Below are 24,028 nucleotides of genomic sequence, written 5' to 3' on the forward strand. Positions count from 1 at the left end.
CAATTGTTTTTTTTTTTTTAATCTTGATGCATGCACTTATAGCTTTAGTTTTTATAGCTTATTTTAATTTTAATTCTGTGTTATACATTTTATGTTGCGCGAGAAAAATGTACCGAGAAAAATTCATAGTTTGTGAACCTGTTCTCAAACCATGGCAATAAACACTATTCTGATTCTGATTCTGACTCTGAGAGCATCAGCGGTGGTCGTCGTAATAAACCTCGTGTTTCCTTTTTGGTCACAAACAGGGCGCTTAGCAAACTTTCATCAATTCAGCTGCTCCAAGAAATCTGCGACTGTAGCACAACTGTTCCAAAAAGCTACACCGTGACACTTTCTGATCAATGAAATCTACTAGTTCTACCCGCCTCTGAAAACCTATAATAAAGCAAAGGTTGTTGAAAATGAGCAGAAAGGTTGTTGTTGAGAGAAGGGCTGGTGCAAGAAGAGTTACTTAATGGTCGTATTGATGTTTTATGGATTGACATTATCTACCTTCTTGTAACGTTATGTCTTTGATTTGCCCTGTGCTCTACAAATAAACCCGCCGTGCCTTCTCTTCAGCCGCCAAGTCCTTAAACTTCCATCCTTCCATCTCAAATTGTACATAATTTAAAATAAAAGGTCAGCGTTCCAGGTGAAAGGAGAGGAGACAAACACACACATCGTCCGATACAAATGCCTTTATTGAGTTGCAGAAATGGTTGGATAATGCTTTTTTTATTTAAAGGTTATTATAGAAGACAGGATTTGGGCCACATCAGTCCACACCAGTCTCTCCAGCATTCATCCTTTAACTGAAAAACAAAAGCTAAACGAGAGCAGAGAGGCGCGTCTCCGTCTGCACACAGAGAAACACGTAGAACAATCGGTTCAGCACAGTGCCGTCATGTCACAATCATCGGAGACGGACTGAGGTGAAACAAAAAGTCATTCAGGAGCAGGTGGGAGAAACTTCTGCGACGTCTGCCCGTGCTTTGGTCAATGCTACTTCGATGCAAGTACTCGGGTTTGAAAACGTCAACCAACAGATCAATGGCGATCGAACGAAAAACAGAAATGGGTAGTGAAAATTTTAGTTAATAAAGCTGTTTTGTGGTTTCTACTTTGAATACTTAAGTGTTCTTACAACAAATACGACAGTGCATTTACTGAAAGTGGACGTATCCTGCATATGGGGCTTAAAAACAGACTTAAAGGCATTATTCTACGTTTTATCATTTGAAATCATGTCTGCAAGAACTAAAAATTGAATTTGAAATACACGCGCTAGAGCTGGAGAAGACTTTGACTGGAGCTCCTCCTGCTGGCAGCTGTAGGAATAACAGAAAATAAAGTTTCAGTTTCGATTTACGGCGTGGTTTCAGCTTCAGCGCGGCCTGATCAGCACACTATGAGCTGATCGGCGATATCATTAGCGAAATAATGTTGGATTATGGGTTTTTTAAAATGTGGAGGACAGTTTGGGGTTTTATCAATGATGTGAATGCATCCAGGAAGTGCATATTGAAGCTGGAACCGTAGAAGAAGAAATTAAACAGGATTAACCGTCAAACTGGGAGAGCGTCGTGAAATAATACTCCAAGTGAGTATCAATCAATCAGTATCTGTACTACCGCCAGCTAGTCACGAAACCTCAACAGAAAAACACAGGCTACATGTTTCTGAATGGTAGAAAAGAGCATTAGAAAACCTACAGCAAATTATTCGATGTGTCGCTTTAATGCTGACCACTGGGTTGCCAAAGTGGTCATAACATGTAGAGTATTGCGGTTGTTCCAGAAGTTCCAAGATGGTGAGTTTTTTTGGTATTGCAAAGTATAGTTTGGTCTCTTGCTTTCCGAATAGGGTCCTTTGTATAATTTGTCAATTCTTGCGCGGAAAGATGGATTGTCACCAGATTTCATACAAACCCCCCATCTTGAAAGGGTCGTACTGATGCGTCTTGAATTGACCGGTGGTTTGGACCAATCGCGTGGCAGTACTCCAGTGAATGGGCGGGCTTTAGGGTAGGGGGCACCTGAACTAAAGAGACTTGGGGCGAACTCTTCCTCATTACTGGTGCCACATTGTCCCTCTTGTGGATATGCTACATGTTGTGTTTATAGATTTAATGCAAAGTAAGCTTTTTCCAGTCTATCTTTTGGCCTCAATAAGAGAGTAACGTGGTGCGAGCAATACCCGTCCTGGGGCAAGTAGTCATAGTCATTGCACAACGACATGATGCTAACTTCTTTGGGTAACGACTGTTCCCTATTTGTTTTATTCCTATGAAGAGTTAGCAGTAAAATAAATTAATGAAATACATAAATATTGAACAATAAAAACTTTTTTCAGGATGTAAATACTTCACTGGAGGAGACTGTGTTTTAGCCTTGAAGCTAACAGCTAACGCTAACTTGATGATTTCAAATGGTAAAATATCACCATCTGAACAAATATTTATGCAACACACTTGGCTTGAAGGTTGTTTAGCTTTTCTTGGGTTTTTTAAATCGTTATTTTATTTTTAAGTTACATCAATAGGTTGACAGGAAGTAGTCTTTACCCGACACTGGCCAACAGGAAGTTAGCCAAAAGCATTCTGTGCACAGAGCCAATCATTATAATGGGACTTAAACCTACCAGAGAGCTTTGTACAAGGCTCTCTTTAAACTCTTACCACCCGCCTTACCACCGTGCATTTTCTCCAGTTCAGCTTTACCCAAATCTGAAAGCTTCTCGACAGGAGCTTACAGACTAGACAAATTTAAACGCCTCATTTGAAAGCCGAGACCTACAAAACAGATCTTTTCCTTGTGTTATTGCCGTTCCTTTTTTCACAGTCTTTCTCAATTTTGCCACTTTTTTGTTGAGGTTTTGTTGCTTTTTGTGGCTTTTTTGTCACCTTTTTCATTGCTTTTTTGGGTCACATCCCCACTGGAGAAAACGTGCCCAGTTCCTGTGGTGGTTAAGTCCGATCGCACAGAAATATTACCTTTACAATCAGCGAATTATAATTTTTGCATTCACTATTTTTTCCATTTTTAATATAAAGATATATTAATATAATTCACAATCATTAAAATAAATAAGTGAAAAACAGTTTTTGGCCTTTTATTGGTTGTCAGTTCACAAGGATAATATGATAATGTTGCTCTTTTTGCCGTGTTTGTCAGTTCGGACCCGGAAGTAGCTCGGATATCGTGTGTTGAGAACACTCTTAACCCCAATTCCCCGGTGATATGATTTTGAAACTCAACAACAGAAGAGATACGGAATCAACGCAGCAACAGATTTTGCACAGCATTCTTACAAACATCAACAAACAAACAGTATGATTCTAGACAAAAAGCGATAGTCGCCGCTAAATACTGAGCCCTGTGAAACACGATTGAAAAAAAGTGCAAAACCGAACCTCAAAGCACCGGCAAAACATCGGAGAAGTTTACCCCCAGCTGCACGTCTGACATCCAAAATCATCCTCAACACCCCACACAGAGACGGACTTTACAAACAACGTGGAGCACTTAAAGCGAAAATTCAAAAAAAAGAAAAAAAGAAATGATTCCGTGAACACTTTCGACACGACACAGAGGACCATGCGCTCAGAGCGGAAGCACGACGCGTCCAGTACAACACAAAGGCGTGGCGTGTAGAGGGTCTGCCTGAGACCGAAGAGAAAAAAACAAAAAAACAAAACTGATGCTCGAGTTCCGTAGCAAAATAAATAATTAAAAGTCAAACTAAGAACAAAAATATTCTTATTTATATAATCTACAATCTGAGTTTTTCTTTTTTTTCTGTGTTGTTTTTCTTCCTCGCTTGATATCTGGAAATCTGCAGCAAAAAAAGGGAGAGATATGAAACGACCGAGACAGTACCGTGATGATAGGGAAGACAGGCTGACCACGAATTTGACAAACAAAACAAAAAAAAAAACCTCGAATAATTTAAAGTAACCCAAATGTTATAAATACAATACATACTTTAGCGTTTTTTAAATACTGTTAGCGTCAAAGCTAAGGGAAAATAAAACGTTTTTTTTTGTCAATTTAAAGCCAAAATGCACACTTGAACAGATCAGACAAAAGAAAAAAGGGTGTCAAAAGCAACATATAACTCAACGTTTTTGAAAAAAGATCCGGTAAAACCAAACTAATGATTGCTACCAGTTTGGAGAAAGCAGCCAGGAGCTAACAACAGCCGCTAGCAAGGCCACAGTAACATATTTACACGGACGTACTCGTATACAATGTACAAAGCGGTTCATATAATTGAGCAGTTTGAAGTATTTGATATATATCGCTGGCTCCATGTACAGCACTTAGTTTAGGCCTTGTGTCGCTGCTTCTGTCTGTTTCTCCAAACTTAAATGCATAGACGATCAATACCTTTTAATACATATACTTGCATTTTTGTTTCGAAAGGGCATTTACCATAATAGCAAAGGCAGTCAGTAACAGAGAAGGTTTCTTTGTTCGAGAAGAGGCTCTGTGTTTGAATAGCAACATGATGCTAGCTTCCTACGCTAACTGTCAGTGTTTGTTTTTTTCCTATGAAGAATTAGCCGTGCCTGTTGAAGTTCACTGTACACGGCACTAAACAAGCAGCTGTTGTAGAAAGACAACATGTAAAAAACAAAACAAAAATATTACTCAGCAGAGCCGTGGGAAGATATTTTAGTTCAGGGGCGCTGAGGGACAAAATTTACCCCCAAAATACTTTTTCCGTGCATAAATCCTATTTATTAACCTCTTAACTCCCGCCTGAACCGAGAGCATTTTCTCCAGTTCAGCTTTACCCAAATCCTGTAGGCCAGTGGAACACCTCATTTGAAAGACCTACAAAACTAAATTTTTTCGTCAAATTATTCGCATTTTTTGGTCAGATTCTTATCACTTTTTCGTCCATTTTTTCCTCAATTTTTCGTCAAAATTTTCTCACTATTTTGTCAAATTTGTGTCCATTTTTTGTAAATTTTTTGTCACTTTTTTGTCAAATTATTCGCCAAATTATTCGCCAAATTATTCACATTTTTTTTTTGAATTCTTATCACTTTTTCGTCCAGTTTTTCTACATTTTTCGTCAGATTTTTCTCACTTTTTTGTCAATTTTTTTGTCATTTTTTGTCATTTTTTATACATTTTTTGTCACTTTTTCCGTCAATGTTTTCTCACTTTTTTCACATTTTCATCCTTGTTTTCGCCTCAGTTTTGTTGCTATTTTCACACCTTTTTTTCCAGAAGCTTTTGGACTGGGGGTAAAGCTGGAGAAAATGTGCTCGGCTCAAGGTTGGGAGTTAAGGGGTTAATATTGCCTGCAGTTCACAAACTATCCACCAGGGGGGGTGCTGCAGCGCCCTCAGCACCCTGGGTTCCCACGGCCTCGTTACTCAGGATGTAAATTCTTAACTGGAGGAGAATTCCGTGTTTGTCAGTGTTTTAGCCTCGAAGCTAATGGCTAACTGTAATTTGACGCTAACAAATGTAAACAAAAAAAATAAAAATAATCTGAACAACGTTTTATGCGATACACTCAGCTTGATGTTTCTTTTTATTTTTCATGTTTTTTAATTCCTATTTCCGTTTTAAATGTAGACAGGAAGTGAACTTTATCCTACCGTGGACAACAGGAAGTTAGCCACAGCGCATCCTACTCATCAAAATGCCAGGCAAATAAAAATAAATACAACAATTATACAAATACAATAAAGCAACTAAGATATTTTATATTTCAAAGTCTCAATTTATTCCAATGTAAATTATACTAAGGACCAGAGCCGTTTTTAGCGATAGCAAGGCCCTCATCCTCCATCCTCCAAAGACTGTCCAGCTTCATTTGAAAGGTATTGAATTATTATGCAGCTCTTATATTCGACGACGTAAAGATTACATGTACAGCATAGTGTTCCATATATAGGGTGGCAAATAGGGGGTCCCTCAACCTTTTTGCATAGGGCCGCACGGTGCTGGAAACGGCCCTGCTGATGGCGAACGGTTTCGAACGACAGACAGTGATTCACGTCTTAAAAGTTCAAGTAGCCCTTAAACAACTATCTTCGTAATTGATATGATATGTACAATGTAAAGTTCCGTTTAGACTCCCCCCCCCCCCCCCCACACACAAAGTTTCGTTGACTCAGATGTTGCTTTCGTAACACAATCACACGCATACAAAACAAAAGTGTGCATTTTGGCGAACGCATTTCATTTTCCAGAGTAACAGCCCGATAAGTTCTGATATGACCTATTTTCGCTTCGGTGTCAGTTTTTGAAGCAGAACCCTGATAAGACGATACAAAGTCTACGGGGAAACTTCACGAATGTCCGCTGCCGGGGCAAAAAAAACAAACAAACAAACAATGAAGCCAACAAGCAAGAGCCTCCAATTTTTGATGATTACGGAATGTTCAAGCAACTTTACGTACCCAAAGGAACTGCTTACGTTTACCGAACTACCAGCTTATTCCATCAGCGGATTGATCTCTTCCCTGAAAGGCGCTGGCGTATTCTGAGGTGATAACGAAAGAAATCATAGGGTAGAATTTATGGATCGAAGGGTTCCATTTATTTTGCCGAACATTTAGCGAACTAGAACTTGATTTCCACTGAAATTTCTTCGATCGAATTGTGAAAGATCGGTCTGGGAGCGTGCGAAGTCGTATTCGCGGACAGACTGGACAAACTTTAACCCTATGGAGAATCTTTGGGATGTTCTGGAGAAGACTTTGTGAAGTGTTCTCTTTCTTCCCATCATCGATACCAGATCTTGGTGAAAAAATGTCAACAATTTTGGACGGAAATTTTTGCTCCCTTTGGACACGCGACGTTGCCAAAACACGTAATAATCATCCAATGGGAGGCGCTTACCTTTGGAAAGCTACCGCTAAAGTCCTATTCCTTTTCCCCATAAGCCTTTTTTAGAGAAAGCAAACAGATTATTAAACAGCATCGAGATATAGCGGGATTCTACTGACCGCGAATCTCTTGAATTTTGAAAAAAAAATAAAGTCTATGGGAAAACTTCACGAGACTTTGACTTCCAGAACCAAAAGGCGTCTCCCCTTTTTTGACCGGGCAGCGCTTAATGATCGGCAGGTGTTTTTTTGTTTTGTTTTGTTTGTGTTTTGTCTGGGAAGGGGGGGGTGGGTGATGATTCTGCTGCAGCCTGTCCCGAAAAGCACAGTAAAAATCTTTGATATTTACACTTGAGGAATACATTCAGGCAGCCAAAAGAGAGGACCGAGCCCCCTCCTTTGTACGAGGTACGATTGGCACTGCGAATACTCCAGCCATAACCCGCCAGCCGTCCTTTCTCCGTCCTTTCTCTTCCACTGTCCAATCCTTTTTTTGCGCGAGTCGTGGCTTCATCCTCTTCTCGAGTTAAATATGGACCGTAACGACCCCTCCTATGTTCCAATGATCTCCCCCCCCGCGCCGGAGTCTTTGGTTGTGAAGGCACCAGTACGTTTTTCGTCATAATCTCCTATGATATTTTTTCCCGGCAGTGAGATGGGGGGTTGTGTGGGAGGGTCGCGTCCTCCTCCCGGTACCCCCCCCCGCCCGCCTACTACGTTTCCCAGCGTGCCGTGTGGGGGCTTGTCCGTTTTTTGTTTTTGTGGGAGGGGGGGGTTAAGCTCCGAGCGGCGGCGTCAGATGCCCCTGGTCAGGTCTGCGATGACGTTGGCCTTCACCAGTTTGCGGAGGAACTCTTTCTCCTTCGATATGTTGTGTGTCCAGGACTGTCGGGACAAAAAAACAAAAAACAACAAGGAATTAGTGTCATGCCAGAGTCGCAAAAAATAAACGATTAGAAAAGGATCGACAGCTTTTGGACCTCAGAACAGGACTGAGAGTTTTATGTTGTCCTGCAGAACTTTCCGCGCCACATGGGAGTCTTTGTGGATCCAGTCCAAGACCTGTAACTTAACCCAGGGCTGCGGCGCGGAGGAGTGGACTGTGGGGGCTAAGGCTTGGTCCTGCACCTGGGCCTATCCTGGGCCTATTTCCGGCACAGTCTGGGTCACACCTCTGAGGGGACCGGGTCACTGTTGTTGGACCGCACGGAAACAATACTAAATTTATATTAAACGGAGCCCAGCTGACAGGGAATATCCGCGGTGTAGAGGGGGGGAACACCAAGGCCTTGTTTTGAATGAAGCATATGGTTGTGAATGAAGAGCAGCTGCTGACCCTCAGTCGGAGCTACGTTAGAAGCAGTAGTATTGTTTTGTTAGGTTTACGCCGTTTTGTTGACTTTGATGCTGTGCTAGCCTGACTTTGCCAGACTACCCTCTGTCTATTTAACAGGGAAGTAGTCTGGACAGGGCGGGCCCAACACGCACTGACTGTCAATGAGCGCAACCACCAACCAAACACCTGCTGAATCCAAATCGATGATACTCACTGTTAATGAGCTTTTTTAGCGAGCAACTGCAGAGAGGGCGTACATTTCTGCAGTTTAAGGGGCAAGATGCAAGTTCGCCATTTTATACTCACTACTGCCACCTCAGGCCATATGTGTAACTGCACCTTCTATATTAAGCTCGTGCATGACGGCAATTCGGGCCGAAGTGACACATTTTTGAGTGACAGTGCAGGATTTTAGAGGCAGTTGTGGTGAACAGGTCTGGGCTCATTCTACACATTAGGACATGGCTGGAACATGTAGGGGGAGGAAAATACATAATTTTAACATTTTTAAACTCCCTATAGTCCCTTTAATGGTTCTATACCTGGTTGATTTTGGTCTGAAATTCTTCAAGTGTCACGGTGGTCAAGACTACGACAGGGCACCGCAGGGAATGACGTTTTCTTGTGACTTGCTGTGACTGGTTCGGCAAAGCCATGACCTCCAATCAGAAACTTGCCATCCGAGTGTGTCTTGACTGGAGGTGGGTAGTAGAGGTCTGCATTGGGGAATCTCGTGGGAATGGGCGGTTTCAACAACAACAAAAAACGCTTAGCGTAAATGTTAAATATTTGGGCCACTACTCTTTACTTGAGCCAAAATATTTACTTTAAAGAGGGGGTATTATGCTTTTTTTCAGTCACATAGCACCAGTCTATATCACACTACAATGATGACAAACCTTCTGTTGGTCTGTAAATGCAGTAAATTAGAATAACTGCCTTGTATAAAATTGCTCTCTCAAAATGGCTGTAGTGAATGTCTCGAAATAGGCCTCTGTCTCTTTAAGAACCTCTGACCCTTTCAGACACGCCCCCTCCACACGCTGTCTGTGGCATCAGTGGGGAGGGGGCTCTGCTGAGGAGCAGTGGTTGGTTACTCGGCTGGTGATGAAAGCTCGGAGGCGTCTCCAGGAGGTGGGGGCGTTCCTAGGAGGACTCAGGCAAACCTATCCCTAAAATGGCCGCCATCAGAGTTTTTACAGATTACTCAAAAATGCGTGAATGTGCCAAGGCAACACTTCAGGCATGTTTTTAATGAGGGAATGACTTAATAACATGATGTAAAGCTTGAAAAAGTTAATTTTGCATAATACCCCCCTTTAAGATACTTTAAGATATTTTTACTCCTCAGACACACTTTCTTTTGTGCAAAACGTGGGTCTGACTAGCTAGGCTGGCACTGGGCGTGAGACATTTTTTCAACTTTACACAAAGCCACAAATTTCATACAGCAATGAGCTCTAAATACAACGGTCTATTTCATAATAAATGTTTATTATGGGCACTGATCGATCAGCAGATTTCACATACTTTCTTTCAGAAGACACTGCAGGGATAATTCCACTGAATGGGGGCGCTCTAAACCACATTTAGTAAATGTATTTCATGGCTACATAACAGCTGTGGATGTGCTGCTCAAGGCCTAAGACAAACCAGAGGAACTGTTTTTACAGGAAAACCTTTCGTCATGTATAAAAGAGCCAAATGGGAGACTTTGCATCGGTAGCCAATCGTAATGGACGTCTATGGAAAACCACTTCATTCTGATTAGCTTCCTCCAGATTGCAAAGGAAGTTCATCAGGAGAAGAGGACAAAGTTGTGATGGAAGCGTACGTGGGCCTTCTGCATGTGTACACTGGCAGCGCTCGAGCCTTCTAAACAAAACGCCGCCAACTATTAACGTTAATTAGCCGCATGGGGCCCTGATGAGAGCGCTGATGAGGCCGACGCAGGAACACATGCCAGAGTTTAGACGGAGGTTATCATCGGGCTGACTTCATGGTTTACGGAGCCCACAGCCCAGGGATATCTTCTGTCCCACGGGGCGTCGGGGTAAACACGCTGTTGGAGGGGATGAGGCCCGTCCATCTTTCAAACGGCGCTCTCGGCCTGTCGCCACCAAGGAGTTTGTCCATTTGTTTTTTCATTTTACAGCGGTCAGAAATGGGATAGAGCGGGATTTTACTTGTAAAGATGAGCTTGTACAACAACAAGAATAAAAAGGTTTTCCTTACTGTCCATTGGGTCTAGTTTTCACTGATTCACTGATCATCTAACTCGCCAGCTGTAGAGTCAAGAGTTCAGTTATCTTTTCAACTTTCTTATTTGTAATTCAATCCTGATCAACTCATTCTGATATCTTTTTCTTTGTCTTTTCATTCTCAAATTAAGACTATTTTAGGCCATTGGAGCCCACAGAATATAAATAATGACAATTTTGGAGTTTTACTCGATAGAAATTAGCGTTCAGTTTGGTGACGATTTATTGGTGTTGAAGGTGTTATTGTTATTAAAGGTACTGACACTTTGAAATAGATTGCCATTAAGGTAAATGTGTTCAAATGTGGCTTGTCTTTGACATTGTCACATAAAACCAAATACGGGTAGACAGTTATCAGTGTGCCCGAAAGCATTGTAAATAAAAATGTACACATTTATAAATAGCCTAATAAAGAAATGATCCCAAACATCAGTATCAAATGATCAGTTTGTGTCTATTAAACAGTATCCAAAGTATTGCTGTACTCTTGGTGGTGGTGCAGTATATCTAAAGAGTCTTGGGATGTGAGTGGTAGTATTCTGTGATGATTCCTTGAATCCAGTCCCATCAGAGACATCAGAGATGACGTAGTGAAGGCTCTGTGTTGGGTCTGACGGACTTTGGCCCAGGCCCAGCTGCACAGGAGTGGTCCCTCCACATCCAGACCAGAAACATGTTTGCATCGGCACTTATTCTTGTGGGGCCTGCAGTCTGAAGCCTAGCCAGAACACGCTTGTCAAATGGTTTCTTTTCCCAACTCTCCAACAGCAATTAGAGTCTGGGATTTAGTGAATGAGAGGGCTGATTAATTGGAGTGTAACCAAACTTAAAGGGCCAGGGTGTGTATAATCCATTCATTATTTATATTTCATTCATGCAGGATCAACTTTTCTTGTATTCGCTGCTGCTGTAGCTCTAGCCCTTTATTAACAGGGCAAATCGTGGATGCCATAGTGCTTTGGATTCTTGCATTTGAACTTCGCCCATGCGGCAACCTCGCCTGTGAGCTGAATTTTATTTATTTATTTATTTATTTATTGACCTTTATTAAACCAGAATAGTCCCACTGAGATTAAGAATCTCTTTTTCAGGGGAGTCCTGGCCCTTCTCACAGTATTTGCGAGTTCACAAACAAAAATTCCAAACCATCGGTGGTTTGAGCCAATCACGTGGAGGTATATCGTGACTGGGCGGGTGCAACATTCTCCGACAACAACAAGCACTTTTATGGATGCTCATTAACAATGCGGCAACATTGGGAAAAACACAAGGAGCTGGTTAAGACTTACAAAAAATGTTCAAAACTAAATATTGAATGGATTTGTGGTTTACGGTTTACCAAACTATTCAAACCCGAGCGATCCCAGATTGATTTTCTAAGCACTGCACCCAATTGTTTCCACTGACTGTAAAATGGATGTTTTCCCGACGCCACACAAAGCAGAAATTTAACGGAATACAATTTAGCAATTTAGGACACTTTTACACTAATTCGTATCCAAGCGAAATCTAAACCTGTCTGTACATTCATTCATGATTTTCTTCAGGCTTTGACCTCGCCTAAATGTGGTTGATATGTTGCCAACAGCTGATAACATCTGGATCGTTCATTATTTGCGACGTTTGAAGGCTAAATGCTAACGGTTATAGGAACAGGCATTGAAGAGGCTAACGGGCTCGCTAACAGTCCGCTAACGCTAGGACCGAACGCAGCTTCTCGTTTGTATTTCCATGTGCAATAATAGTCCTGATTGTTTCACATTTGACCCAAAAACCAGGGCCGAAGGTTAAACGTCGGATAATGTTTGTTAAATATACAGTGTGGTTCTGGACGTAATCAAGCTTGGCTTAAAAAGGCGATAACAAGCATGATGCACTTCAATAACCCATTTTCGAAACAGGCTGGGCACCATACATCTTTTTTTAGATATCGATACTTTAACAATGCTTGGTTTTCAATACCGATACGTGAACAATACTTCGATACCAATCGCAAAATACAGTGGGGAAAAAAAAGTATTTGGCCAAAATCCAATAGAATGTCTATGTGAAACTGACCAAATACTTTTTTTCCCCACTGTATTTGTCATATAGAACCATGAAACAGAATAATAATGTTAATTAATTCCTTTTCCTTACATTTAATTTATTTTACATTTGTATCATTTGTTAGAGGTGAAACAAGCAAGAAACTTCCTTTAAAGGGGCTGGAAGCAAGTTCGTCATTTTATACTCACTACTGCCACCTCAGGCCATATATGTAACTGCACCTTCTATATTAAGCTCGTGCATGACGGCAATTCGGGCCGAAGTGACACATTTTTGAGTGACTGTACAGGATTTTAGAGGCAGTTGTGGTGAACAGGTCTGAGCTCATTCTACACATTAGGACATGGCTGGAACATGTAGGGGGAGGAAAATACTTAATTTTAACATTTTTAAACTCCTTATAGTCCCTTTAACTACAAAGTGCGGAAAAAACACGTTCCAAGTTTTTCTTATCCTCCCCCCACATTTTTAATACTTTTTCCCCTACATTTTCACAATTTTTCTACACGTTTTTTCCCACATCTTCCCGAAATGCATAAAAAAAAATTCTATTTCCCCCAATTTTTGACCAAAGTTTTTCCCAATTTTGCCTTTAATCATGTTTTTTCCCAAATTTACCCCAATGTTTGTCCATTTTCCCCCCATCTTGTCTGTCACCTTTTGTTTCTCTTAATTTTTTGATGACAAACAGCATCAAAACTTGAAAATAAAGATTTTATTTCTTTCTTTTTGCTACCTGCTTTCAATACTTTTACGGTATATACGGTAATATGGTATCCAGCCCTATTTACGAAAGCTGAAACATGGACGTTGAAAAGGGAGAACCCTTTTTGGCGAGTCTCCCAGGACCTTCCGCAGACCCACCTCTTTGATGGCGGACATCTTGACCGTCTCGTAGTAGTGCAGGGGAGCGTGGGGCGTGCTCATGTCGTAGCCGAACCCGGCCACCGCCACCTCGTCACAGTTGTGGAGCGCCATCGTGATCGCCACCGTCCCCAGCGTTGGAATGTTCTGCGGCAAAGACACAAACGGGACGGTGTTGTTATTGGGAGGGGGAGGCGAAGACCAAAAATAGCCTTTCCAAGAGACTGGGACAAGACCCTCGGGAACATTTGTAAAGCTCAGTCCAGTTCCTAATTAAGATGAAGTGATGGTTTTAGTCCAAACCCAACAATACAGTGGACAAATAAGCTAATTATGTTCTTGGCCAATTCTGAATTGAGATCTTAAGGATTCCGAGCCAAAGCTTTGACTTCTCTGGATCGTTGAAAAAGTGGTAGTAGGAATAAATAGTTCAACATGTTGGTTTACTCTTGTTTATATGATAATACAACATTAATAACAAACATTGTAGCATTAGACAGAGCTAGCCTTGATGTTCCAAGCCAGTGCTACTTCGACAACATATTTTCATTTGTCTTTTTTTGTGTTTTGTTTATGAAAAATGTCATTTAGTTTTAAGTTTTAATCAACAAAATAGTAAAAACGCCTTCAAACATTTACTCATGCACTGCTTCATGGAGTTTTTGCCACATAGACAAACATGGCCCCGTTCATGTGGTCGTGAACTTAAAGGTGCAATATGCAACTTTTTTTGCGGAAAAAAAAAGTCGATATTTGTGTGTATTTGATCTTGTAGTGACCCAGTGGCTTCAAGTACCTTGGCACAATCCTAGACGCCCAGATCAACTTCCAAAGCAATGCTGAGGAGGTGTTCAAAAAATGCTCACAGCGACTGGACCTTCTGAGGAGACTCGGCAGTATCGGGGTCAGTCCAACAAATTCTAGAATCTGTGTACAAATCAATAGTTGAAAGTGTTTTAACGTTCCACCCCACTGCATGGTACATTCACATGACCTCACAAACTAAAAAGGGTGGTGTCGATGGGCTCCAAGATTGTGGGAAGACCTCAGAGACCTTTGAGTGAGCTGTACAAGGAGAGGACACTGACAAAGGCGGGATGCTGACCACTCGTACAGCCACTGGGTCACTACAAGGTAAACCACGCACAAATACCAACTCTTATTTTCCCATATAAAGTTGCATAATGCCGCTTTAAATGAGGCTTTCAATGATGATGCTTATTTTATTTGATCACATTTAGCCAAGTACGTTTTCAGAGTTTTCCAGGAAATAACAACTACATAATAAACTAGAAATGCAATGGCTGTGCCATTGCGATTGACTGCGGAAATGCGGGAAGCGAATGCAGAAATTGCATAAACTCTTCAAATTGCATAATCTATTTTGCATAAACTGGTAAAATGCATAAAATGTCATGTTGCATAAACTGTATAAGCTGCAAAAAGTGGTAAAATGCATGAATGGGTTAATTCGCATACATTATGTAAATTGCATAAACGCTTTAAAATGCATTAACTGGTTAAATCCCATAAAGTGGTTACTTTGCATAAATTATCAATGTTGCATAAACTTTTATATTCCATAAACTGGTCAAACTGTTGAAATGGCCTCAGTGCTTGATTGGCAGAAGCTGCACAAACGGCTGAAAGGCCTGGAGTCTCCTGATTGGCTGGATTCCCCCATACACACCAATGCAAAAATTTCAAACTCTCGTATAAAAAAACTGGAAAACTGCAGAAGGACAATTTTTTTCTCAGAACCCACAAGTTGCATAAGCTGAACATGCACAAAGTGCAGAAATTGCAGAAAATGCAGAAAAAAGTGCAGAAAAGCATGGATTTGCAGCAGCCCCATTATAAGTCAATGGGAAAAATCTCCGACATTTTGGCCGATTGCGGAAAAACCGTAAGTTGCAGAAGTCCCAAAAGTAATAGCACCCTTCTCCTCAACATGCGGAACATTTTGATGCATAACTTGCATAAATTGCACAAAGCATGAAGGTGATGAAAGCTCTAGAAAATCGGGAAAAAGATGGAAGAGGAATAATAATAAAGAACATGAAAACCAATAATTGACTGCGGAAGAATTCCGCAGTCAATCAATCAATAACTTTGTACAGATATCTTCACAAAAACCTATACCTGTCAATGGCTTTGTAGCACCGTCTCCTCCCTCATCTACTTAAGCCACTCCCCCATCTCCACCGCCGCATCCCATAACACCTTCCAAAAGCCACAAACTACCAAAACATAAACACGACATGACCGCGTAATTGAAGTTTGACACATCTCCCGGCTATTTGGACGCGCTTCATTCCCCTCATGTGCCAGACTTGTCCCGGTTCAAACAGAAGTCATTTGTCCCCCTCAGTAACCGGGCCCTCTGACGCCGCGCCCTCGCTCTGCGGCGGTTTCCCCCCTCCGCCGCCCTCGACCCGCCGGCTTTGTTCTGCTCGGCTGCGGCCAACTGACTCCGAACATTTGGTGATTAACTGTCGCCTCTTAAGTTTCGACCTGCTATACGGCGCTGCTCCGCGGGGTTAAACCGCGCTTCCTAACCGCCCCGGGCCCGGCGCGAGTTTAAGGGGGCGGGAGATGGGAGGGGAGGGGAGGGGGGTGAAAGACACGGAAAGAAAAGAGAAGAAAGCGGGAGAGTGTAGGAAAGCCTTATTAAAACCATTAGCCTGATTTGGAAAAGCCTGGGGGGGGACTTTGCAGCTGGCCAACCCCCTACTGCGGCAAAGTCAGGACGAACCCACATGCTTTACAGCTCGCCGGCCGTGGTCAAAGGACTTACAGATACTACTGATCAAATACTACTCCAATAAGAGAGGAAGCTGCTCTGTTACTTCAGGAGTTGAAGCAGAGAAAAGTATTCATAGTATAAAGTGCAACTCAATTTGAGTAAGTGTTAGCAAAAATAACAGCTTCAAAAAAACTTAAATTCCTCTGTACAATTGCTGCAGTACCTCCATCTATCCAGAAAAAGCTAGTTCTCCATTATAAAGCATTGCTATTTACACACGTTTTAAACAACTGTAACGCCTGGTTTCCAATAAAGAATAAAGAAACCAGGCGGGTTTTCTTAAGGAATATTTTAGAATTGTTGTATATTAATGAGGGCCTGACTTTGATTGACAGGCCGTTAGCATCAGAGCTAAAGGCGCGGTTACCACCCGCGAGGGCCGGGTCTACAGTGAAGATCCCGCCCCTTTTTAGCCTTTTTAGGAAGATGCTCAGTCGGAGCAGGATTGGAGGAGTCATGGATTCCCTCTCCAACATAGTCATTAATGCAGTGTTAATTCTGACAACATATTTTAACTTAGTTTTAGTCTTAGTCTTTTGATGAAAATGTAATTCCATTTTAGTCTAGTTTTAGTCAAAAAAATATCTTCAATTTTAGTCTAGTTTGAGTCGACTAAAATCGCAAGTAAATTTAGTCGACTAAATTTTAGATGAATTTAGTGGACTTTGCATTGATAATATTCATTATAATCATATTTAATCTGGTTCTTCTGCTTCATGGAGCTGCTCCACATGAATAAAGCTCAGAGCTGATCCTTTAACAGAGGATTTAAATGATCTGAGGCTCTTTCAGACGGTCAATAGAAGTTTGGATGATTTTAGTCTCTCCTTTTCATTTTTATTTAGTCTTATTTTAGTCGACTAAAATATCTGGACATTTTAGTCATAGTTTTAGTCTCATGAAAAACTTTAAATTTAGTTTTAGTCCAATTTTAGTCGTCAAAAATATCACTTTGACTAAAATTAAGACTACATATTTTAGTCGATGAAATTAACACTGCATTAATGTAAACGAGGAGGAGTGAGCAGAACGAGTCGACTATTTATTATGTCTATGACGGCAACACAGTGGGGAAAAAAACGTCTTCCCTTTTGTGACTCAAGTGGCATTTGACAGTGCATTTGCACATCGCCACCTACTGTCCTGGAGTGTGCATTACTAGGCTTTTAAAATGAACCAAACTAAAACTAAATTCACTTTTTACTTTGGAGTCTTTAGAGAAATGTAGTGGGGTAGAAAGCAAGGGCGTAGGTTTGGTGGGGACACTTTTTTTTGTACTCGGCGATGATTAAGCTTCACAAGAGATGGAGAGATGAAGAGAGCATTTCCTGGATATGCAGGACCTCAGGAGGAGCTTTTTTTGGGAGCTGTCGCCGTGGAGCTAAAAGTAGCCACTGGAGAAGATTCAAAGATTACTCAAAGATGCGCTAGCGGCTCGAAGCACAACTCCCGGTCGGTTTTTGAGGAGAGAACATCATTTTAACTTGGTAAAAAGTCGAATTTTTCATAAAACCCTCCCTTTAAAGAGATTCTCACCCCCGCTACTTGAGGCTTACGTCACTCACATTCTCTGTTCAAATCTCCCTCCAAAAGGGGCGTAGCCTGGAGGACTAAAGGGGACAGGCGGGGGGGTGAATGTTGGGCGGGTCTAGGCTGTGATTGACAGTGGCCTTGGCATTCACTGGAAAAATAAATAAAAATGAGTGACCACAGCGACGCTAGCTCGTTTGCGACCGATCGGTCTTGGGAGGTGGAGGACTTTTCTCCACCTTCCTCTCCGGAGGCTGAGAGAGACGAGGGAGCGGCGGAGGCCGACACAGGCCCTCAGCCCTATCAGTTTGAGCCGCTAGCTCGCGAGCTAGCCGGCGCCACCGGGGGAGCCGAGGCTGCGGAGCTAGCGGAGGCGGCAGTGGCAGCAGAGTGCCACCGAATGGGGCCGGTTTCCCAATGGTATAGTTGCATAAAAAGTACATTCTGCATGTAGGTCACAGGTCTTGAAGAGCAATCCTGTAGGGATCCGTATTCCAAATGCTAACCTGCTGAATCGAATCTTTGACACAGGGGGAGCAATTATATAACACATTCTCATATAATCATAAACAAACTCCTTATGTTGCGGCCCTTTGCTTGGCCTTTTTGTCAAATTTAACCACTGTAAATGTAATTAATGACCCCAGTCAGACCTAAGACTATATATTGTGTTATAATATAGTTATAATATTGTTGACTCTGCCTCAATAGGTGCACCTGCGGCCACTGCACCTTCTTGTCTCCACGAGAAAATGTGTGCTGTAGGGAGACCCCGAAGGTATTTTTGATAGAAATTATACCCCAACATAATTATACAAATATGTTAAGTAATGTGCACAAAACACGCAATTAACACACTCAAACCTTTTGACTGCACTACTTCATTATTCAAATTATGACTGACATGATGGCTGTCATAGGTAATGCGCAGATGTCAGCAGGTGGGTGTGGACACCTGCATTACCCAGCACCCCGGATTTGAGCCAGTGGCTCTCAACCCGTATGTTCTCCAGGCAGTGTACGCCACATACGTACAACTGTTTGGAGACATGCCGGAGTCAATGGTGAACAGGTTAGTTTATAGGTAGATTATAGTATCTATTCAGTAATTTGTGACTTTGTTTAAAACGCATGCACCACCTTTCTTTCAGCTCTTATAGGCACCTGGCCTACAGAAATTTAGTCCGGTGGTGCTGGGGGTATTTGGGTGAGCACATACGCGTGGTCATCCCCTCCTGCGCCGTGAGCAGGATCCGCCAGGAGTTCCCTGAAGATGGGGAGTACATTGGGTTTCTCCCTCCACTGGAGTTTTAGTTTATTTTATGTTTTGTTCATTTGTTCAACATTATATTTTTGTTTTATTAAATTCCAATTTAAATTTGAAATCATGCTTTTATGATTCACTTTTACTCTCAATATCTATGCAGACAGCTTTTGTAAGACAGGCTGCACCTCTACAAATATTCACACTTTTTTGAGCAGTCAGTGAAAGTAAATTTTAAAACAGGTACTTAGAATAAAAGTCCTTTATGTACAATGAATAAAACATTAACAAACAAAGCAAAAAAATAGTTTATATAACTTGAATAGGCACAAAAAAAAAGAAAAAATAAAACAACTTACAAATGACAGTCATAGTGAAGGTGACTGTAGCTGATACAGTGACACTGATGGCATGTATGTGTAAATACAGAATGTACTGCACGTAGTTCCTGTAAGTCTGACAGCAGTGTCGATGAAGATCCTCTGATGGATCCATGAAGGAGCTTTGTGTTGCCCTGGTCTCCTATTCCAACAGTCCACAGCATAAACAGCGGAGGCAATCAGAGTAATCAGTCATCCTCAGCAAAGGCCTGCACACTATGAATCAAAACTTGATACATCTGAATTACATGTTCATGATGGATTGAATGACCACACTACATTGTTATATATGTGGTTGGTTACCGGTCTATGAGTCCATTTCAAGAAAGGTGAAAGGCAGAGCCAAATAAAAATGTAGCCAGAGGTGAGTTCCACCCGGACTCTACATGGACAACAAATAAAATAAAATTACATATCTAAAAGATGCAATGCGATGTTTGTGTCTGCACAATTTTTCAAGACAGTTGTTGTGAGTTTGAAGCATTGTCTAGAAATAAATATTACACATATTATATATAGTTAGTTTGCCAATCAATACTGAAAAATATTTCCCCATCTGGTGGTGTAAACTCGGAACTACAAGACAGGCTAATAGATTGCACTGAGCGGCGCATTGGTTAGCACTTATACTTCACCACTAAAAACATGTACAATAGGCCAGGATGAATGGAGTGTTTGAGAGTGGGAGACAATAAATTAAAATTATACTCCTAGACTACCAGTTTTGTTACAATAGGCTGCGTTCACGTGACATCACAACATTCTAAAGAGCCCATAGTTTAAAATTGAGACGGAAGGGCAACTATTTTATTGCTAATTTTTCAGTAATTCCCACACAAAGTCACATGAAACAAAAACTGCCACAAAGTTCTAAGTCGTCTCTTCCAGCACATATGAACTATGGTCTAATTATTTCCTCATAAAGGCATCCAAAAGTGGTGACAAAATTCAAAAACATGAGTGTGATGTTGGTCAGTAGAAAGGACTTGCAGCCATGAAAATAATGTGGCAGGTTTGTGAATCCAATGGCTATTAAAAAATTATCAGGGAAAACATTTGGATACTACAATTTTGGGAATTTCTTTCAAAAACTGTTTCTCTCCCATAGAGTTGTATTAGCACCTGCCCTCCAACTGAAATAGAATTCTGAATTGTGAACGCCACCTATTGTTATGTGGGATGCAGCAAATCTACACTGGAGATACCTGTGACCACACATGAGATTTTAGTTCATGGTTAGCGGCAGCACTTGGCTGACATCTTTTGCTTCTGAAACACTGTTGGTCCTCATTGCCATAGACTATGCCAGATAAATCTGGGAGAGAGAGAAAATAAAAGAAAAAAAATCCCAAATGTATTAATTTTAATAATACAGTCATCTAAATTATGTAGTAAGTAATATTGTCATGCAACATATGTAAGACAACACATAATTTCATTCTGGAAGGTCTTGCTGTACAGTACATTTTTTGTCAAACTTCTAACATTTCCCACCTTATGAGCTCTTGAAGAATCATGACCTACGTTGCTCACATCCTCGTTTGTGCAGTGCCATCAGCTTGACTGTAAGCAAAGCAAGATTGTTTTGTCACTCAAGCAACATACCCCCCCCCCCAAAATGTGCCATTTACAGTATGATAGACTTGGTCTTCCCGGTTCACAGTGTGCACTGGCCATGTTTGAACTTTGGGAAATCGATGGAGTACCTCAGCTCCCAAGCATGTGCAGTGTGTGACCATGGATTTCTGTTGCAGTATCACAATTTTGACCTAAAAATGACAAACACAAAATGTTGTAACATCATTTTTAAATATTAAAGTAAAATTTACAAATTACACAAAATCTTTTACTCACTACCTGGCCAACATTCTTTCCGACGAGGAGCCCAGTTTTGGGGGATATTTTGAATGTTATGGCTTTTTCTCAACATCCTTCAGAACCACGGAGCCAACATAATAGCAGAGTCTCTTCTTTTACCAACTGGAACATGAGCAATACATTAAGTAATATAAGACAACTGTACAATAACCATACTATGGCAGCATTTACAAAAAAAATGCATACCCCCTCCAATGTGCCAAGGGTAAAAGTAGTGAGTGAGGTCATTTTATTCTTACCTAAAAAACTTGTGGTTCTTGTTCTTGTTGTTCTTTTTTCCATTTGGAGCCACAGAATAAAAAAGTGATTAGTGCCCATTTAACCAACATACCAACACTAACGTTGCAGATTAATTACAACTGTATTTAGGTCAGAATGCAAAAAAGGTCAACATACATTTTTGGACTAGCGCATCACTAAAAATGTTAATGTAAAAGTGGAATATTGGCATTTGTATTTTAAATACAGAGAGTAAAAGTTTGTGTTGTGTTGCTCACCTTACGTGCTGTGGACAAACCTGGACCTGTGCCTGCTTACAGCCTCCTGTTTTTCAGGTTTTTCAAACTTGGCACAGAGTGGTTCAGGCACAGGTACTCTGTCAGAGTAGTCCTGATAAGGACGGGCATCCTCCACCACCCTTTCAAAAAGCAGCTCCATAAGCTTGTCAACGTAGTCTAGAAAAAAAAAAAAGATCAACGTTTATCCTCAACACTCATGTTAGTTTAAATAAATATGACTTACATGAAGTAGGGTTGGTTTTCATGGCTCTCACTGTGTAGTCTCCCTTCTTGTATTTTGGGTACACTATGGCATACCTCAGCTCCCCAACAGACGTCGCAGCATGTGCCCTATTTGCATTTTCATTATAGTGCAAAGCAGCGACCTGTAGCCTAAAATATCACATATGAACATTAATATCTGTATTTTTTTCTAAACATTTCAAAGAGATAAAATAACTTTGAAAGTGAACATTTGTTGAACCTTTAGGATTCATTACCTGGCCAGCATTCCTCTGAATGAGAAGCCCACACTTTTGGGAGAGAATCGGATGATCAGGCTATGGAATGCCTCGATGTGCGATGTGTGGTATTGTGGGCTTATTTTCGCTACATCTTTTACAAAACGTGGTGCCAACACAATACCACTTAGCCTCTCACATGCTGCTGTGCCTACAAAGAAAAGGACATATTGATATGCCAAGAGTAAACGATTAATATAAATGTGATATTGACTAAGGGAGGAGCAGTTGTAATTACACATACTTGGTTTTAGCCACACTCTTGCATGATCCCCAACCAAAGGCTCGTGAATACAGCGAGGGAACAGGGGGTTTTGGTGAATGTGGACATTCTGAACATGGTTGGCCACAGATGTCCACTTGGCCACAGCCTCGTCACCTGAGGAGGACGTTGTTGCCGACCAGTACAGATGATTAACGATGCTTTTTTTCCACATCGTTACATCCTCTGTTCCCCTTTTCTTCCCCAGCTCATCCATTTTTTTTCCAATTCCTGGGACGCCCCACCAAAGAAAATTAAATGTATTTTTTAAACGAGGTACACAAATAGAAACACACATAAAACTACACATTACAATTTACAATTACTGAAATACATACCCTTCCCCATGTGCCAAGGATCAAAGTAGTGATTGATATCCGGTCTTTGTTCCCGTAAAAACTTCTGGACGCCTGAGTGTCGGTCCGTAACAATCGCTTGCACCTCAACACCCCTCTCTTCAAGCATTGTCAGACTACGGACAAATCCCTCCTTCTCCATACGGACACTGTTCCCCACTTCATTACTCTGCCAAAGCAAAAAGATTTATTCCAATCTACATGTTAGCAGGTAACTAGTTGTGTTCAAATGACGTCACTACATTGTAAACAGTCTTCAGTGTAATTGTTGGGCAAATAATAGTTTTTATAGGTAACAAGTCACAAAGTATGTTGTGATGTCATTTTTTTTAATTAAAGGAATCTCCAAACTGAAAATCAACAAATATATTGACAGATTGATTTGTAAATTAGTATTAATAAACCTGCCATAAAGCACATCATTTTGAATAGTGCCACAACTTTTAGCCACAATATTGTTAATAATGTTGTGATGTCCTGTGAACGAAACATGTTATGCGACTTACCTGAACAAGCTGAATGTCAATTACCCGGTTAGCTTTAAGATTCATCATTGTATAGCTCCCGTATTTTGCAGAGTGTCCTACAATAACAAAATATACACTTAACCCAACTTTCATTCAAATCTGTCAAAAGCTTTTAGATAAAGAATTACCAGGTGAATCGGCTCGCATATCGCCACCCAGTGTCATAGCCCCACCAGCAACAGCCTCCATGACACGTTCATCCTGCTCAAGCTTCCACTGCCAATTGACTGTTGGGATGAGGAGCTTGGCTTGATGCTTATAAAAGCACTGCTCAGACAGTCCCTGAACATTGAAGGCCCTGAGGAACTATAAAACGTGAACACATGTCATCAACTGAAAAGATATGGAACTATGATAAAAAAATAAAAAATATTATTGCTCTACCTTTGAAACCTGACGAATAGATGAGCCAGTAAACAATACTGCTGCACAAAGCTGAAGGTTTCCAGCAGGAATGTTGTTCACCAGTGGCTGGCTGGACCACTGGTTAAAGTACTCGCAATGAGGACATTGCTGCTTCACCCGGAGCAGTGTGCCAACTGTCACTGTGTCGATAACACAATGTCGGGTGCAAACAGGACAGCTCCGGAATAGCCCCAACAGTTGGTCCTCATAAACGATGTACTTTTTTTGTTTATGTGGAGGGACTTGTATGGGGG

At 41.2% G+C, this 24,028-nt stretch overlaps 1 protein-coding gene and 2 long non-coding RNA genes across 5 annotated transcripts in view; 1 reads left to right on the forward strand and 2 right to left on the reverse strand.

Moving 5' to 3' along the window:
• The window catches only part of LOC306973284, a 547,876-nt gene that overhangs the window by 40,922 nt on the left and 482,926 nt on the right, over positions 1-24,028 (forward strand). The window lies entirely within an intron of this gene.
• Positions 7,165-24,028, reverse strand: part of LOC306973255 (CMP-N-acetylneuraminate-beta-1,4-galactoside alpha-2,3-sialyltransferase-like) — a 133,866-nt gene continuing 117,002 nt past the window's right edge. For all 3 annotated transcript variants that reach the window (XM_079570164.1, XM_079570163.1, XM_079570162.1), the window contains 2 exons: positions 13,349-13,495; positions 7,165-7,723 (listed from right to left, as the gene is read on the reverse strand). In XM_079570164.1, coding sequence (XP_079426290.1) covers positions 7,634-7,723; positions 13,349-13,495 — 237 coding nt within the window. In that variant the 3' untranslated portion in view covers positions 7,165-7,633. The remainder of the gene's footprint in view (positions 7,724-13,348; positions 13,496-24,028) is intronic.
• Positions 21,698-22,376, reverse strand: LOC306972398. The gene is made up of 3 exons (XR_013793499.1): positions 22,204-22,376; positions 21,948-22,096; positions 21,698-21,880 (listed from the first exon to the last, which is right to left on the reverse strand). It is a non-coding gene; the product is annotated as an uncharacterized lncRNA (long non-coding RNA).

The sequence above is a fragment of the Gobius niger genome (assembly GCF_951799975.1).
Source record: "Gobius niger genome assembly, chromosome: 13".
In the NCBI taxonomy this organism is placed as follows: domain Eukaryota; kingdom Metazoa; phylum Chordata; class Actinopteri; order Gobiiformes; family Gobiidae; genus Gobius; species Gobius niger.